At 35.8% G+C, this 15,608-nt stretch overlaps 3 protein-coding genes across 5 annotated transcripts; all 3 read left to right on the top strand.

Annotated features, from left to right (window-relative positions):
- Positions 1-822: 822 nt before the first annotated feature.
- Positions 823-5,133, top strand: arl6ip4 (ARF like GTPase 6 interacting protein 4). Of its 2 annotated transcripts, none has more exons than XM_039662159.2 (6): positions 823-956; positions 1,852-2,006; positions 2,876-3,151; positions 4,679-4,796; positions 4,889-4,958; positions 5,048-5,133. In XM_039662159.2, exons 2-6 carry the CDS (start codon positions 1,874-1,876, stop codon positions 5,102-5,104), a joined length of 654 nt encoding a protein of 217 aa, XP_039518093.2. In that variant the 5' UTR covers positions 823-956; positions 1,852-1,873; the 3' UTR covers positions 5,105-5,133. The 2 variants fall into 2 exon arrangements, with proteins under 2 accessions (XP_039518093.2, XP_039518094.2); XM_039662160.2 differs by having other exon boundaries at positions 845-956; positions 1,774-2,006.
- Positions 5,134-8,064: 2,931 nt separating this feature from the next.
- On the top strand, positions 8,065-11,914 carry mtrfr (mitochondrial translation release factor in rescue). Of its 2 annotated transcripts, XR_016168209.1 has the most exons (4): positions 8,065-8,473; positions 9,344-9,569; positions 10,628-10,704; positions 11,898-11,914. XR_016168209.1 is itself a non-coding variant. In XM_039662166.2 (2 exons), exons 1-2 carry the CDS (start codon positions 8,189-8,191, stop codon positions 9,566-9,568), a joined length of 510 nt encoding a protein of 169 aa, XP_039518100.2. In that variant the 5' UTR covers positions 8,065-8,188; the 3' UTR covers positions 9,569-9,806. The 2 variants fall into 2 exon arrangements, 1 of the variants encoding a protein (XP_039518100.2); XM_039662166.2 differs by lacking the exons at positions 10,628-10,704; positions 11,898-11,914 and having other exon boundaries at positions 9,344-9,806.
- Positions 10,267-15,387, top strand: kmt5ab (lysine methyltransferase 5Ab). The gene is made up of 8 exons (XM_039662154.2): positions 10,267-10,402; positions 10,628-10,704; positions 11,898-12,018; positions 12,102-12,264; positions 12,346-12,436; positions 12,657-12,716; positions 12,788-12,978; positions 14,464-15,387. The coding sequence occupies exons 1-8, from the start codon at positions 10,393-10,395 to the stop codon at positions 14,672-14,674; spliced, it is 924 nt and encodes a 307-aa protein (XP_039518088.2). The 5' UTR covers positions 10,267-10,392; the 3' UTR covers positions 14,675-15,387.
- Positions 15,388-15,608: the final 221 nt, after the last annotated feature.

The raw sequence follows: 15,608 nt of genomic DNA, 5'->3' as shown, positions 1-15,608 counted from the left end.
TATTTATTCATGAGAAACACTGTTTCTAGTGCAACTGCAGTCAGTGTCGTTGCATTTACCTTCAGATGTGAGTGTGTGGAAAGAGTCACATGGCTAATTCTGGTCAATAGTGAGTCAGCATGAAAGATAACTGACCAAATGACCTTTGCAATGACGGTCTAGGGAATATTTGTGATTGAATTGACTGACCCATCACTACTTTATTTTATTTATCCCCTCCTATCGAGATGAAAAATCTTGGCAGGTTGGTGCTTTTTTTTCTTTTTTCTTTTTTTTTTCTTTTTAGTTGTATATTCCGATGTCTTACTGAAATCTGTTTTGCATACTAACATGTAATGCCTTCCAGACATGAAATTAAAAGCATAATATGCAACCTTATGTTTTATTTGAATCATATTAGCCTGTTTGTGTTTGAAACCCTTAAGTGTTTTGTTAAAACGTAGGAATTCTGACTTCTATTATGATTATGTAGTTTATTGATAATATTCATGTATGGTAGTTCATGTTTCTAGCAACACAAAGGCTAAAGGATTTATTCATGCGTGAACTGATCAAATTCACGTTGAATGCAATGAGTCACTTTGGATAAATCCATTAGCCAAATGCATTTACAATAGTAAATTTAAAGAACATTTTTGAATATATAATAATATATATAATAATATAATAAAATATATATATACACACATATACATTTATATAATAAAAGTGTATATATTTAAATAATATATATATATATATATATATATATATTATTACTAAGATTATTTTGTAAATATACAGAATAAATGGGGAAAAAATTACGCCTGGAACTTTAATTATGAAACATCACGAAACCGGATATCCGGCATTCTGTTGTTGATACTGCGGAGTGCACATTACGGTTCTCTACAGACTTCGGGTTTAAATATCTTATTAGAAAGCAGAAAGTAAAGGAATTTTGGACTAGTGGACGAGTAAGTATTAATATGTGTTATTTATTTGGTCCCTATGATTAAGATGAAGTTTGTGCTGTCGTCATTTGATTTTAGATTATTAGAGGCCATGCAGTTCCGGGCCTGTGGCAAATAAATACACACACTTTCTGCGGTTATACAGACTTATTAAATGTGCTCTCGACTTAAACACTAGAGGAGTTTATAAGGATGTATATTTTGTTGTATTGGTCCTCATAACGACCATATATGTCAGCTTTTTGCGCTTCATACAATATAGTTTGTCTAAATGCAGTGTGCTTGCACAATCACACACACACTTTACTGTTGTTGATACGTTTCTTGTAAGTAACCATCTTAATTACTACATAATGTGGCTGCTTATGACATTTATCGTACCTTGCTTGCGCACACAGGCTTATGGAAAGCCCATTTCAGCCACAAGTAAAAAAAATAAAAATAAATAAATAATAAAAGATTTTGTGAATCATAATAAAAAGTCGAAATTATGACAGCAAAGATAGTCATCATTACATTTCCTTCAATATCTCGATTTTTTTAATATCATGACATGACAAAAAGCCTAATGAATAGTAAAAATTCGATCAAATTGAATTTAATAATCCTTACGTTATTTAATTGAATAATTTGAACAATCATTAATTCAATTTGTAGGAATTTTACTATTAAGTAAATTGCGTAATTCTTAAAAAGAAAAAAACCTTTATGAGTGTATAAGTAATGCATTAGATAATGTAAACGAATTGAGCCTATTATTAAGTGTTATCAAAAGTCTATAGTATACTTGATATGTTGAATTGTTTGTTTTTACCTGCAGATTTATAGCAATCACATTTATTACAAGAGCATACTGCTTTAAAACAGTAACGAATCAGGACTGCTACTTTCCCGACAGCTTGGCAAGTCGATTATTACTGATGGGAGGGAGTGACGCTGAAAGACGATCTAAGATCAGAACCGGAGAAGAGAGCAAATCCCAAAGCTTATCATCATCATCAAGCGCCCGGAGACCCAGTCCAAGCCTCCAGAAGAAGCATGAACGGTCCACTGGTGAGAGAAAGGGAATGAATGGGCTCTTATTACACCTATATTGACAACTGTGTTAAAAAGAAAAGAAAATTCTGTCATTTGTGTGAACCTGAAGGCTGACATATGAAGTAATAGTCAAAAAAATCTATTTTTTTTTAACTTATAAATCGAAGAGTTAATTGAACCTTTAGACAAAATTAAAAAAAAATCATATAGTAGAAGGGGAAAAAACACCTCAAATTTATTCAGAGGCCCAAACTGAGCGAAAATATACAATTTGGTGCAGTTGCTCAAAAAAGTAAGATGAAATTCTGATCGCTTGTAAGTTAATGAGATCTTTATTACGGTATAGCAGGGTACTTATTAAAAAGCATATAAATATCAATCGTCATTCTGTATCTTCCTATAATATGTCTTAGTAAAATGATGTTTAAATGCTGAGTTTTATGATTAAAGCACTGTATTTTCAAAGCATACAGATGAAACTCGGAAAATTAGAATATGGTGCAAAAGTTCATTTCAGTAATTCAACTTAAAAGGTGAAACTAATATATTATATAGACTCATTACATCCAAAGTGAGATATTTCAAGCCTTTATTTATTATAATTTTGATGATAATGGATTATAGCTTAGGAAAACCTTTTCACAATTTGGGGTTTTCAAATCTGTAAGCCATAATCATCAAAATTATAACAAATAAAGACTTGACATATCTCACTTTGCATGTAATGAGTCTATATAATATATTAGTTTCACCTTACTGAGATAAATGAACTTTTGCACAATATTCTAATTTTTATAATGCAATGCAATAAGGATTGAGAGATGAACAAATAGTAATGTGTACACGCAGTATAACATGTGCCTCAAATTCTGGTCTGAAATTAGAGAAGAAAAAGATGAAGAGGAGCCGCTCCAGCTCTTCGTCGTCTTCAAGCTCCACTTCCTCGTCCAGAGAAAAAAAGGCCAAGAAGAAAAAGAAAAGGCGAGAAGAAAAGAAACTGAAGCGTGAAAAGAAAAGGGAGAAGAAGGAAAAGAAGCGGCAGAAGAAGTTGGCGCTGAAAGCTGCGAGAGAAGCTTCTTTACCGACTCGTGTTTCTGAGGAACAGCTCTCACCGTTCCTGCAGACCTGGCTGAATGAAGAGACCAAAGAACCCGGCCCTGGTATGTGTTCGCAACATACACACCAATGCCTAACGGACAAAAAGATAAGAAGTTATGATAACACTTTACAACATGGTCCCCACTTTACAATGCGAGTCATTGATGAAAACATTCCAGGATTTTGCTCCATATAATGGATTTCAATGGGGTCCAAACGTTCAAGGTCCAAAAGACAGTTTCAGTGCAAACTGTTCAAAGGGCTTTAAATGACACCAGACGATGAATAAGGGTCTTATCAAGGACCCTTCGAGTCATGACTCGAAAAAAGATTTGTTCATTTTGATGAACGAGTTTGAACGGGAGAGTCACGAACGCGCATCACAGAACAGAGCAAGGCGACCATTTGAGCTTATAAAACTTAAAATTTTGTCATTTATTTATTAAATGAGCGATCGTTTCGCTTGATAAGACCCTTATTCATCGTCTGGAATTGTTTAAAGCCCTTTGAAGCTGCTCTGAAACTCTCATTTGGACCTTGAACCGTTTGGACCCCATTGAAGTCCATTATATGGAGAAAATCCTGGAATGTTTTCATCAAAAACCTAAATTTCTTTTCGACTGAAGAAAGAAAGACGTGGACATCTTGGATGACATGGGGGCGGGTAAATTATCAGCAAAAGTTTTTTTTAAAAGTGAACTACTTCTTTAATTTATAAAAATAAAACTAGAAGTATTCCGCGCACACATCTGAAGCACGTTTCTTGAAACTCAAAAACTCCCTTAAAACTCATCTTTGATCACCAAAATGACATATTTAAGCATTTTTTCCATTCTTCATGCCTTAAAATACCTTGAATGTAACTCAACACCCTTGCTTCGTATAGTATACGTGGTTTTATGAATATGCAAATGAACCCCGCCTCCACTCACTCACTCAGCTCAGAGATCCACTGATTGACAATCACGCATTGATCTGATTGGTTACAAGGTCGTTTGTGACGTCAGCGATTTCAAACCGAGACTGTCTTTGGTTCACTGCAGTTTTAAGGAGAAAATACTCAGCAATGCTGTCCACTTATGAATTTACACATGGTTTGACCTAAAGCATATTATAAACACCACATAGACGTATAAACAACATTAAAAAAATGGATTTTCACTACAGGGGGACTAAAAAAAAGCCAAAATGTGAGGTTTATAATTTTATTGAACTGTAAAATTGTTTAAAAATCATAGTTAACACTTTAATGTTTCCATAGACATTGCACTACCCTGCCGATATGCTATTATTATATTAATTTTATTTGTGCAGGTCTTTAAATCTGACTTTAAAAAACCTTGCTGATACCGTGTTAGTTCATGGCATCTCCGGTCCATTACATAATATTAACAGATCCAACTTTTTGTGTAAATGCTGAGATTAACATTAACTAAGATTATTAAATGCATTTTTCCATCATGAATTCATGCCAAATAGTGTAGTAAACTAATATTAACAAATTAAACCTTTTTAGTAAACTATTACTGAAATGTGTGTTTTAAAAAAACATTTTCTGTAGATAAAATGCGGTTTCTCTCGTCCTGTAGTCATGACTGACGAACAGAAGGAGACTTTCTGCACCAAGAGACCGATGACAAAGGAAGAATACGATGCGAGGCAAAGCATCATCCGCCGTGTCGTCGACCCCGAGACCGGGCGCACCAGGTTAAACCGTCAAATCACTATTTAGTATAAGTTTCATCAACCTGCTACATCCACAAGGCAATAAAACGTTAACATGATGCATTTTTACACAGGCTTATAAGAGGCGATGGGGAAGTTTTGGAAGAAATTGTCACCAAGGAGCGACACAAAGACATCAACAAGGTGCATGACATGTCTTTCTGAAGCATTATGTTTATGTTTTCTGCAGATTTGTGAGACATGTCATTGTTGTCTCGATGTTTTTCACACAGCAAGCCACTAAGGGCGATGGTGATGCCTTCCAGAAGAGATTGGGGATCAACAGGTAGCGAAGTGGCGGATATGAAGGATTAGTTCACTTCAGAATTAAAATTACTCTCCCCCATGTCATCCAGGATGTCCACGTCTTTCTTTCTTCAGTCGAAAAGAAATTCATGTTTTTGAGGAGAACATTCCAGGATTTTCTCCATATAATGGACTTCAATGGGGTCCAAACGGTTAAAGGTCCAAATGAGAGTTTCAGTGCAGCTTCAAAGTCTCAAAACAATCCCAGGCGAGGAATAAGGGAGTTATCTAGGCAAATTGATTTAGTCTTTGCACGTTCGCTTTATAAACTAGGGTCGGTACATACACCTATGTCACGCTTGACCTTTCAACATGTTACTATAATGTGTGGCGCATCATAGCTAGTGCAAAACGAGCATTTGTGGTTAAATGTTTATTTTTGTATAAAATGGCTGCTGGTTTGTCTAGATAAGGCTTATTCCTCGGCTGGGATCAAAAATGTTTAGTCTTTGCCTGTACGCTTTGTTAAAGGAGTATTTCACTTCGAAAAAACTTTTGCTGATAATTTACTCGCCCCCATGTCATCCAAGATGTCCATGTCTTTCTTTCTTCAGTCAAAAAGAAATTAAGGTTTTTGATGAAAACATTCCAGGATTTTCTCCATATAATGGACTTCAATGGGGACCAAACGGTTCAAGGTCCAAAAGACACTTTCAGTGCAAACTGTTCAAAGGGCTTTAAACGACACCAGACGATGAATAAGGGTCTTATCGAGCGAAACGATCGCTCATTTAATAAATAAATAACAAAGTTTAAGTTTTATAAGCTCAAATGCTCGCCTTGCTCTGTTCTGTGATGCGCGTTCGTGACTCTCCTGTTCGAACTCATTTTTTTCAAAATGATCGAATCTTTTCCCGAGTCAATTCGTTCATTTCGTTTGTTGAATAAACCAAATGACACGAAAAAAGATTCGTTCATTTTGATGAACGAGTTCGAACAGGAGAGTCACGAATGCGCATCACAGAACAGAGCAAGGCGAGCATTTGAGCTTATAAAACTGAAACTTTTTTATTTTTTAATTGAGCAATCATTTCGATAAGACCCTTATTCATCGTCTGGAATCGTTTAAAGCCCTTTAAACAGTTTGCACTGAAACTGTCTTTTGGACCTTGAACCGTTTGGTCCCCATTGAAATCCATTATATCAAAAACCTTAATTTCTTTTCGACTGAAGAAAGAAAGACATCTTGTATGACATGGGGGTGAGTAAATTATCAGCAAAAGTTTTTTTAAAAGTGAACTACTTTAACACTGGGTCGGTATTTCCACCTACGTCACGCTTGACCTTTCAACATGTTGTTATAATATGTGTCGCATCACAGAGCTAGTGCAAGACATGCATTTGTGGTTAAAACATATATAAATGTTTATTTTTGTATAAAATGAGCATTGGCTTGTCTAGATAAGACCCTTATTCATCGTCTGGTGTCGTTTAAAGCCCTTTGAAGCTGCACTGAAACTCTCATTTGGACCGTCGACCCATTGGACCCCATTGAAGTCCATTATATGGAGAAAATCCTGGAATGTTTTCATCAAAAACCATAATTTATTTTCGACTGAAGAAAGAAATAGGTGAACATCTTGGATGACGTGGGGGAGAGTAAATGATCAGGAAGTTGAACTAATCCTTAATGACAAGTCCTGGCCAATCCAAAGACTTCTGCATTTCTACAAGAATCCAACAATTCCTTAGTCCTTTTGTATTTCTCTCCCTTGACTAAATGTGGTGTGCGAATGATATTTTGCTCTCAGATGTTCATTTTTCAGGTGAACTACAGACTAAGGAGTTGAATAAAACAGGAAATTACCAAATGAGGGTAATTAATAACTTTGCATATTTGATGTTCCTTCAAATCAGGAAGAGACTGTCTCTCATTCATCTGTAAATTGCAAAAGACTTTTTTAATGGCTTTATTTATTTGTAAATAATGTCATTTTCTGTCTGATTGTATTCTTTGCCATTAAAACTCTGCATCAGTTTATGGTTTTACCTTTAATGAGACCAGAGGACTGCTGCGACATCAATAAAATATCTTTATGCATGTTGGTTTTCTTTATTAAAAATAAGAGCTGACTGCATCAAAACTGAATTCACTACATTTCAAACTGAATTTACAGTATGTTTAGGAATTAGTGCATATAAGTCGTGTCGCACATGAGAGTCTGTAATGAATTGTTACTGCAGATGTCCAGAAATTCTTCAGATGAGTGTTCCTACTAATGACAAAATATAGTTTGTATGTATGAAATTATGCAGGAAATATGAAACGTACACTCTAAAAAATGCTGGGTTGTTTTAACCCAACTTTGGGTCAAATATGGACTAACCCAGCCGTTGGGTTAAATTTTTACATTACATTTTTAACCCAACATTTCGGGTTTGTCCATATTTGACCCAAAATTGGGTTAAAACAACCCAGCATTTTTTAGAGTGTAACATGTCGGTGATTATTAACAGAAACTTATTTCAAATACATAAGTTTTACAACACTCGCAGCTTTAATGCATTAAAATTCAAATTCTTATATACTATATGCATCATCTTGATCGGAGCGTCAGTATAAATGCTTGGAAATAATGTTTCATGTCCATATCCATAAGTTGTGCATGTTAATTTCTGATGATGTTTTCTTGACCAACCTCCACTTCAGCAGTTCAGACTAAACAATAATAGTTCAAGGGCTATACGGAGAGTGCAAATTGCCTTTGTAAAATAAATTTTTATTTTAATATTACATTAAATGTTAATTGAAATAACGAAGTCATTGTCTATTTGATTTGATTATAAACAGGTTAGTGCACTAATAGAAGAAGCATAATTACATAACCACAATGAATAACTTTTTATATTATTAACATTATCTCTGATTGTGTAACAGACCAGTAGATGGCAACGTGCACATAGTGTGTGAATCATCATATAATGAAAGAAGAAGTAATGTGTATTCAGTACAGTACAGTGTTGTACATACTGATATTTCTGTTGTTTCGTTTCAGGTTTGTTACTTGAATACGTTTAATTGGGTTGAGTGAGTTCGTATGTGTTTCTACAAGGGGAAACTTTGAGGGATGACGACTTTAGTCAGTCACCGGCTTTTCTCCGTCTGGAAGCTGAAGCTGGGAATGATAAACATTGGACACATGACGATACTTTCTCCACAGAGTCACTGGAGATTAATAGGATGGCCGTTTGTTTTCGCTGCTGGTAAGAAATACCAGATTGACCTGCCAGTTTTAGACGAGGAAGACCTTGAGGAACAGTTTGTTCGGGGATCTGGCCCTGGTGGACAAGCCACCAACAAAACCAGCAACTGCGTCGTGCTTAAACACATCCCCACTGGTATCGTCGTGAAGGTGAGCTCGTTTATGATCTTAAAGGGACAGTTCACCTAAAAATAAATAAATAATAATATTCATTCATCTTCAGAATACAAATTATTATCCTTTTAAAGAAATCTGCGAGATTTCTGTCCTTCCATTGATTGACAGCTACGCAACTACCCTTTTGACGCTTCAAAAAGTTCATAAAGAGATCATAAAACTAATCCATATGGATTGAGTGGTTTAGTCAAAATTTTCTGAAGAGACTCGATCGCTTTATATGATGAACAGATTTAATTTGGGCTTTTATTCACATATAAACATTCCTACTGGTATCGTCGTGAAGGTAAGTTCGTTAATGATCTTAAAGGGACAGTTCACCTTAAAAAAAAGTCATTAATCATGTCATTTCAAACATGCAAGACTTTCATTCATCTTCAGAATACAAATGAAGATCTTTTTGATGAAATCTGAGAGATTTCTGTCCTTCCATTGACAGCTACGCAACTACCATTTTGACGCTTCAAAAAGTTCTTAAAGAGATCGTAAAAATGAATTGAGTGGCTTAGTCTAAATTTTCTGAAGAGACTCGGTTGATTCATATGATGAACAGATTTAATTTGGGCTTTTATTCACATATAAACATTCATCAACTCGCACAATGGGTGATCCTGATTCCTGACAAATGGCCTATCAATATAAACATTGATACAATCAATGAAGAGAAGAAATAAATAACTTTAGCCCTAGTTATTCAAACGATATATAAATAAAAGTGTATATCTAATTGTAATTCTAAATCTTGACTATCCAAAATCCCACAGTGAAGCCTATATGTGTCATTGTGTGGCCTATTCTGACCAAACTATTATTATAATAAAAGGATCTCGTATTCTCTTGCAGTGTCACCAGACCAGATCTGTGGATTTGAACAGAAAACGAGCACGAGAGATTTTACGTGAGAAACTGGACGTCGCATACAAGGGTGAGGAAAGTGAACTGCTGAAAATAAAAAAGGAATCCATGCAAAGGAAACAGGACAAACGGAAGAGAGTAAATGAAAACATGGAGAAAAAAAGACGATTTAAGGAGATGCTTTGCTCAGACCAAGAAGATGAGAAATGCTGAGGTGCACATTATTTCATCCCTTTTTTCTTATGAATTAAACACAATGGACAGAACCACTTCAACAGTGTAATCTGTAAATTAAGAAACAGGAGCTTTAATATTTTGTGTACAGTGGAAACTTTAAAGCTTGTGTGTGTATCTTTGTCCCTGTTTTATTGAACTGAAATCTAAGGGTTTTGTTGTTGAGTATGCAACGTTTGAAAGATTAAACTGGTTAATAAACAAGAATCAAACAGCACCTAAAGGCTGATTTATACATCCAACATTATCCTCACCGTAGGGGTGAGGAATTAGTGTATTTGATGCCCTTTTTTAAACTCAGAATGACAATTTGGAATATAAAGAACAACATATATTATACAGTTATTTATTTTATTAGGAAAATACCATATACATAAAAAGAAATGGGCTCAAAGCAAACTTTTTTGAAAAAGCTATTTTTTTCACAAAAACATGTTCTTTGAAAGGACTGGAAATTAATAATACTCGCATTATGACTTTAACATTAGCTGCCAGGGGGGGAAAAAAGATTCTTTTCTGGCAGCTAATGTTAAAGTCATAATGCGAGTATACCTCTTGTTCTTCTGGCACTGAATAAAAATCAATGAATGAATAAATTACATTAAAAAGATAAAACCGGAAGTACGTAGGAAGCACTTCCGCGTTTCTTAAACCAATCACACGCCTACTCTACAAGAGTTCGACCAATGAACGCTACCGAATTGATATTTAAAAACCCCAGGCGTCCTGACGTCAAGTTATTTATCTCAGCATGCTGTGCTGTTTATAACCCTATCTGATTGTTGGTGGAAATCGAATCCAAGATGGGAAAAGGTAAAATAATAAATAAGGTTAAAATTAGCATGTGACTTACAGACGTGCACCTGTTTGTTTGTGAAAAACGATGATAATTAGAAGAATCGATCTGATATTTAGTGACGCTATGACCTTGCTGTTTCGTTATATATTTGCGATCAATGTATGCTGCTCGAATCCTGACGTTAGTCGCAGCATTTATACGCATACTATTTTGTAAAGCTTTATTTATTTACTCATTAGGCAAAAAGTCGACCAAACGAAGACCTGGCGACGAGAAGGCTGAACAGGCTAAAGAAAACCAACACGGGAAGCCAACGGTAGGAGAGATGCGTCTGCAATTCTGAATGTATTTTTCTAACGTTACTGATCGATCACCTTAAAAAAAAACACCCCAAAAACGAAAATCGTCATTTACTCACCCTTATGTTCATCAGACAGTTGACGGCGTTGATTTCTATTCAATTTTCAATTTTTGTTTTTTTATTCCTAATTGGAAGTTAATGGTTTATCAACTGTTGGATCTCCAACCTTCTTTAAAATGTTGTCTTTTTTTCTAAAAAAAAAAAAAAAAAAAAGTAAGGAAAAGAAACTCAAACAGGTTTGGAACAACATGATGAGGGGGAGTGATGATTTCTGCTTCTCTTTTTTTGTTGTTGTTGTTTGCTTGTTGAACTATCCCTTTAAAGGAGTAGTTCACTTAAAAAAAAAAAACTTACTCGCCCACATGTCATCCAAGATATCCCTGTCTTCTTTCTTCAGTCGAGGTTTTTGATGAAAACATTCCAGGATTTTCTTCATATAATGGACTTCAATGGGGTCCAAACGTTTCAAGGTCCAAAAGACACTTTCAGTGCAAACTGTTCAAAGGGCTTTAAATGATTCTAGACGATGAATAAGGGTCTTATCTAGCGAAACGATCGCTCATTTAAAAAATAAATAATAAAAGTTTAAGTTTTATAAGCTCAAATGCTCGCCTTGCTCTGTTTTGTGATGAGCGTTCGTGACTCTCCTGTTCAAAATTGTTTATCAAAATGAACAAATCTTTTTTACGAGTCATTTGGTTCATTCAACAAACGAAATGAACGAATTGACTCGGGAAAAAGATTCTTTCATTTTGATGAACGAGTCACATGAATGCTCATCACAGAACAGAGCAAGGCGACTATTTGAGCTTATAATACTTAAACTTTGTTATTTATTTTTTAAATGAGCGATCGTTTCGCTTGATAAGACCCTTATTCATCGTCTGGAATCGTTTAAAGCTGCACTGAAACTCTCATTTGGACCTTGAATCGTTTGGTTCCCATTAAAGTCCATTATATGGAGAAAATCCTGGAATGTTTTCATCAAAAACCTTAATTTCTTTTCGACTGAAGAAAGAAAAACATGGACATCTTGGATGACATGGGGGAGAGTAAATTATCAGCAAAAGTTTTTTTTAAAAGTGAACTACTCCTTTAAAGAAGTTAATAATGCATATTGCTTTAAAAAATACCTATTTGTGTCTTAGACATGCCAAGTTCAGCTAACAATACATGGTTGTCTGAGTCAAAACAAGCCGCTTCGGAATCACCCACTCATCCCAATATTAGAAGACAATTCTGCAGTGGACACGAACAAACAAAGTGAAGGTATTTGTTTATATCATATTGAAGATGCACATTCATCATAGTCAAAGTTGTTTTACTTACTACTTTTTTGTTTCTTTGGCTAGTCAAAGATGTTGATGAGCTCAATGCACCGAAACAAGAAAACACTGGCAAGATCCTTAAATGTGCTCATAATGATCAGATTGATGCGCCTCAGAAAGATTCTGGGACGAGTAAGCAAACTAAATCCGGGCAGAGAATGAATGGTGAAAAGTCAACAGACAGGAAGTAAGTCTAATTTGTTTGTGTGTCGAGGTTTCTGTTTTATTAAAGTTTATTTATAATGTGTATTTGCCTTATTTTCTTCAGATTGAAAGGAAAAGAGTCTGAACTCAATCGAAAAGTCACAGATTATTACCCTATAAGGCGAAGTTGCAGGAAAAGCAAAGCTGAGTTAAAGGTTGGAAGTTTTAAAATGTAGTAATATATATATATATATATTTTTTTTGTTATAGCTCTTATTGTGAACGATTCACCCATTTATAATAATAATAAAATATATATATATATATATATATATATATATATATATATTTCTGACCTGGTATTTTTCAATCAGAATGTCATAACTCACTTTTTTCATATCTAGCGCTAAATATGGCCATGTTGTTTTAAAACAGTGTGAAAAGCAGCAGCACATTGATGATCTCATCAGAAATGATGTGGAAGAGGGGCTCAAGGTGAGACTTTAACAATGTTGTAATGTGAAACCTGTCATTCTTTGCTTTAAGCATCTGCTATGTTTAATTAGGTGAAATGTATTGAAGGAAAAGGAAGAGGGATCTTTGCAGACCGAGCGTTTAAGAAAGGCGAGTTTGTAGTGGAGTACCATGGGGATTTGTTGGAGATCGCTGATGCCAAAGCAAGAGAATCTCAATACGCTCAGGATCCCTCTACGGGCTGCTACATGTACTATTTCCGCTACCACGATAAAACCTACTGGTGAGTATTTGGACGTTTTATTTATGGCCCGGTTTACAGGTATAGAGAGCCTAAGTCCCGCCCCTCCGCTTCCGGCTCATGGGACCTTATTTCGGAAAAAATATGTATGGTAGTCAATGGCGAGAGACAACTTATATTTTTAATCTGTCTGAATTGTGCCCTGAATTACGCATATGATGTTTGTCACTTTAAAAGATAATTCTGAAAGTCGCAGTTTTTCATAAAACAGAAGAGTAACATTTAGTTTTAATGAACTACATCTCCCGGGAAGCGAGCAAGATCCAAGATCCTGTGTGCAGTCTGGTACAACACACTCAGGCATGACGGTGTAACGTTGCGATTATAACGTAAGACTATAGAAACTATAACAGACGTTAGCTTCGGTACAGTTAGCCTCGGCAAGGTAAAGTTAGCTAGTAGCCTCGGTAAGGTAAAGTTAGCTGCTAGCCTCGGTAAGGTACAGTTAGCTAGTAGCCTCGGTAAGGTAAAGTTAGCTAGTAGCCTCGGTAAGGTAAAGTTGGCTGCTAGCCTCGGTAAGGTAAAGTTAGCTAGTGTAGCCTCGGTAAGGTAAAGTTAGCTAGCCTCGGTAAGGCAAAGTTAGCTAGCCTTGGTAAGGTAAAGTTAGCTAGTGTAGCCTCGGAAAGGTAAAGTTAGCTGCAGGCCTCGGTAAGGTAAAGTTAGCTAGTAGCCTCGGTAAGGTAAAGTTAGCTGCTAGCCTCGGTAAGGTGAAGTTAGCTAGTAGCCTCGGTAAGGTAAAGTTAGCTGCTAGCCTCGGTAAGGTAAAGTTAGCTAGTGTAGCCTCGGTAAGGTAAAGTTAGCTAGCCTTGGTAAGGTAAAGTTAGCTTGTAGCCTCAGTAAGGTAAAGTTAGCTAGCCTTGGTAAGGTAAAGTTAGCTTGTAGCCTCAGTAAGGTAAAGTTAGCTGCTAGCCTCGGTAAGGTAAAGTTAGCTAGTAGCCTCGGTAAGGCAAAGTTAGCTAGTAGCCTCGGTAAGGCAAAGTTAGCTAGTAGCCTCTGTAAGGTAAAGTTAGCTGCTAGCCTCGGTAAGGCAAAGTTAGCTTGTAGCCTCGGTAAGGTAAAGTTAGCTAGTAGCCTCGGTAAGGCAAAGTTAGCTAGTAGCCTCGGTAAGGCAAAGTTAGCTAGTAGCCTCGGTAAGGCAAAGTTAGCTAGTAGCCTCGGTAAGGCAAAGTTAGCTAGTGTAGCCTCGGTAAAGTTAGCTTGTAGCCTCGGTAAGGCAAAGTTAGCTAGCCTCGGTAAGGCAAAGTTAGCTAGCCTCGGTAAGGTAAAGTTATCCGAAACGAAAGCTGTGTCTGTGTCATATGTAAATTGTGCAAGTTTTTGTCCATTAGACCATAGACCATCCCCTCGAGGAAATCTGAACTAAAGAGACTGATTAAAACACCAGGATTGTGTTTTTTGGCTTTTACTTGGAATATAGAGAAATTTGCATTACATTCAAAGTATATAATTGCTTGTGCATTTTTCCAGTGTTGACGCTACCAAAGAAACCCACCGTCTGGGCCGACTGATCAACCACAGTAAAAACGGCAACCTTCAGACCAAACTGCATGCTATAAACGGCACGCCTCACCTCATCTTCCTGGCGTCCAGAGACCTGGAGGAGGACGAGGAGCTGCTGTATGACTACGGGGACCGCAGTAAAGAAGCCCTCGCCGCTCATCCATGGCTCAAGCACTAATGCACTCTTGCTGGAGGAGTTCTGCTGATGGTTTCTAGTGGAGTATTGTGGACTATGATAGATGGTACCGTAAAATGAACTTGAATACACCTTGGGTTAAGGCTGAATGATGGGAACCGTTTTAGCTCATTGTCTACTTAATGGCTTGGGAAAGATCACTCAAAATTAAATTTACTCATACTTATGATGTTCCGACTTGGTTTTCTTCAGAAGAAAACATGAGATACTTTGAAGGCTGTTTTTGATAATTTTTAAAGCTTTAAAAAGCAATGATTGGATCATAGAATATCATAATTTGTGTTTTGAAGGATCGGTGTAAATGTTTTTTGGACGAAGGCCGAAAGCTTCTTGTTTTGGGTGTATTATTCATTTTCATTTTAATGTGTAATTTTTAAAAATATCAGTCTTTGACTTTAAGGATAAAATGATATTCAAATGGGTGTAGTTACTGTACATTTTGTATAGGAAAAATTGTTTAATTGTGACGCAATTATACCTTTTTTTTTTTTTTTTAATTGTGAGTGTTGAGTCCTTTGTCTTTAAACCTTAGTTGAGTTTTATAAGGATTTGTAGCAGTACAGAAGCATGCATACGTTTATTTAAAAATTAAACATGTTAAATGTTCAGCTGCAAATGCTCAATGATTGTTTTAGGCAGTGCAATTTAATCATGAAACTGTTTTATTTTTGAAATAAAGCCGATTTCAATCCAAATAAAAACTTATTAATAAAACCCATTGTTAGGCGCCAACGTAAAGGAGCGTAGCGCTACAAAACTGAGCTCTGTAAACACTTTATAGGAAATTAATATTACTGGTTATTACATTTTGTGACCAAAGATTTTTATTGCATTTCAAAAATATAAAAAAAATTAATATGAAACATCCAATGGGCAAAAAGCAAGCAACTGAAATCAAGATCATCACATGCCAAAC

This window comes from Pimephales promelas, chromosome 4 (genome assembly GCF_988280905.1).
Source record: "Pimephales promelas chromosome 4, fPimPro1.hap1.1, whole genome shotgun sequence".
In the NCBI taxonomy this organism is placed as follows: Eukaryota; Metazoa; Chordata; class Actinopteri; order Cypriniformes; family Leuciscidae; genus Pimephales; species Pimephales promelas.
Note: the sequence above shows the minus strand (reverse complement) of the source record. Positions and strands in the feature narration are given on the sequence as shown.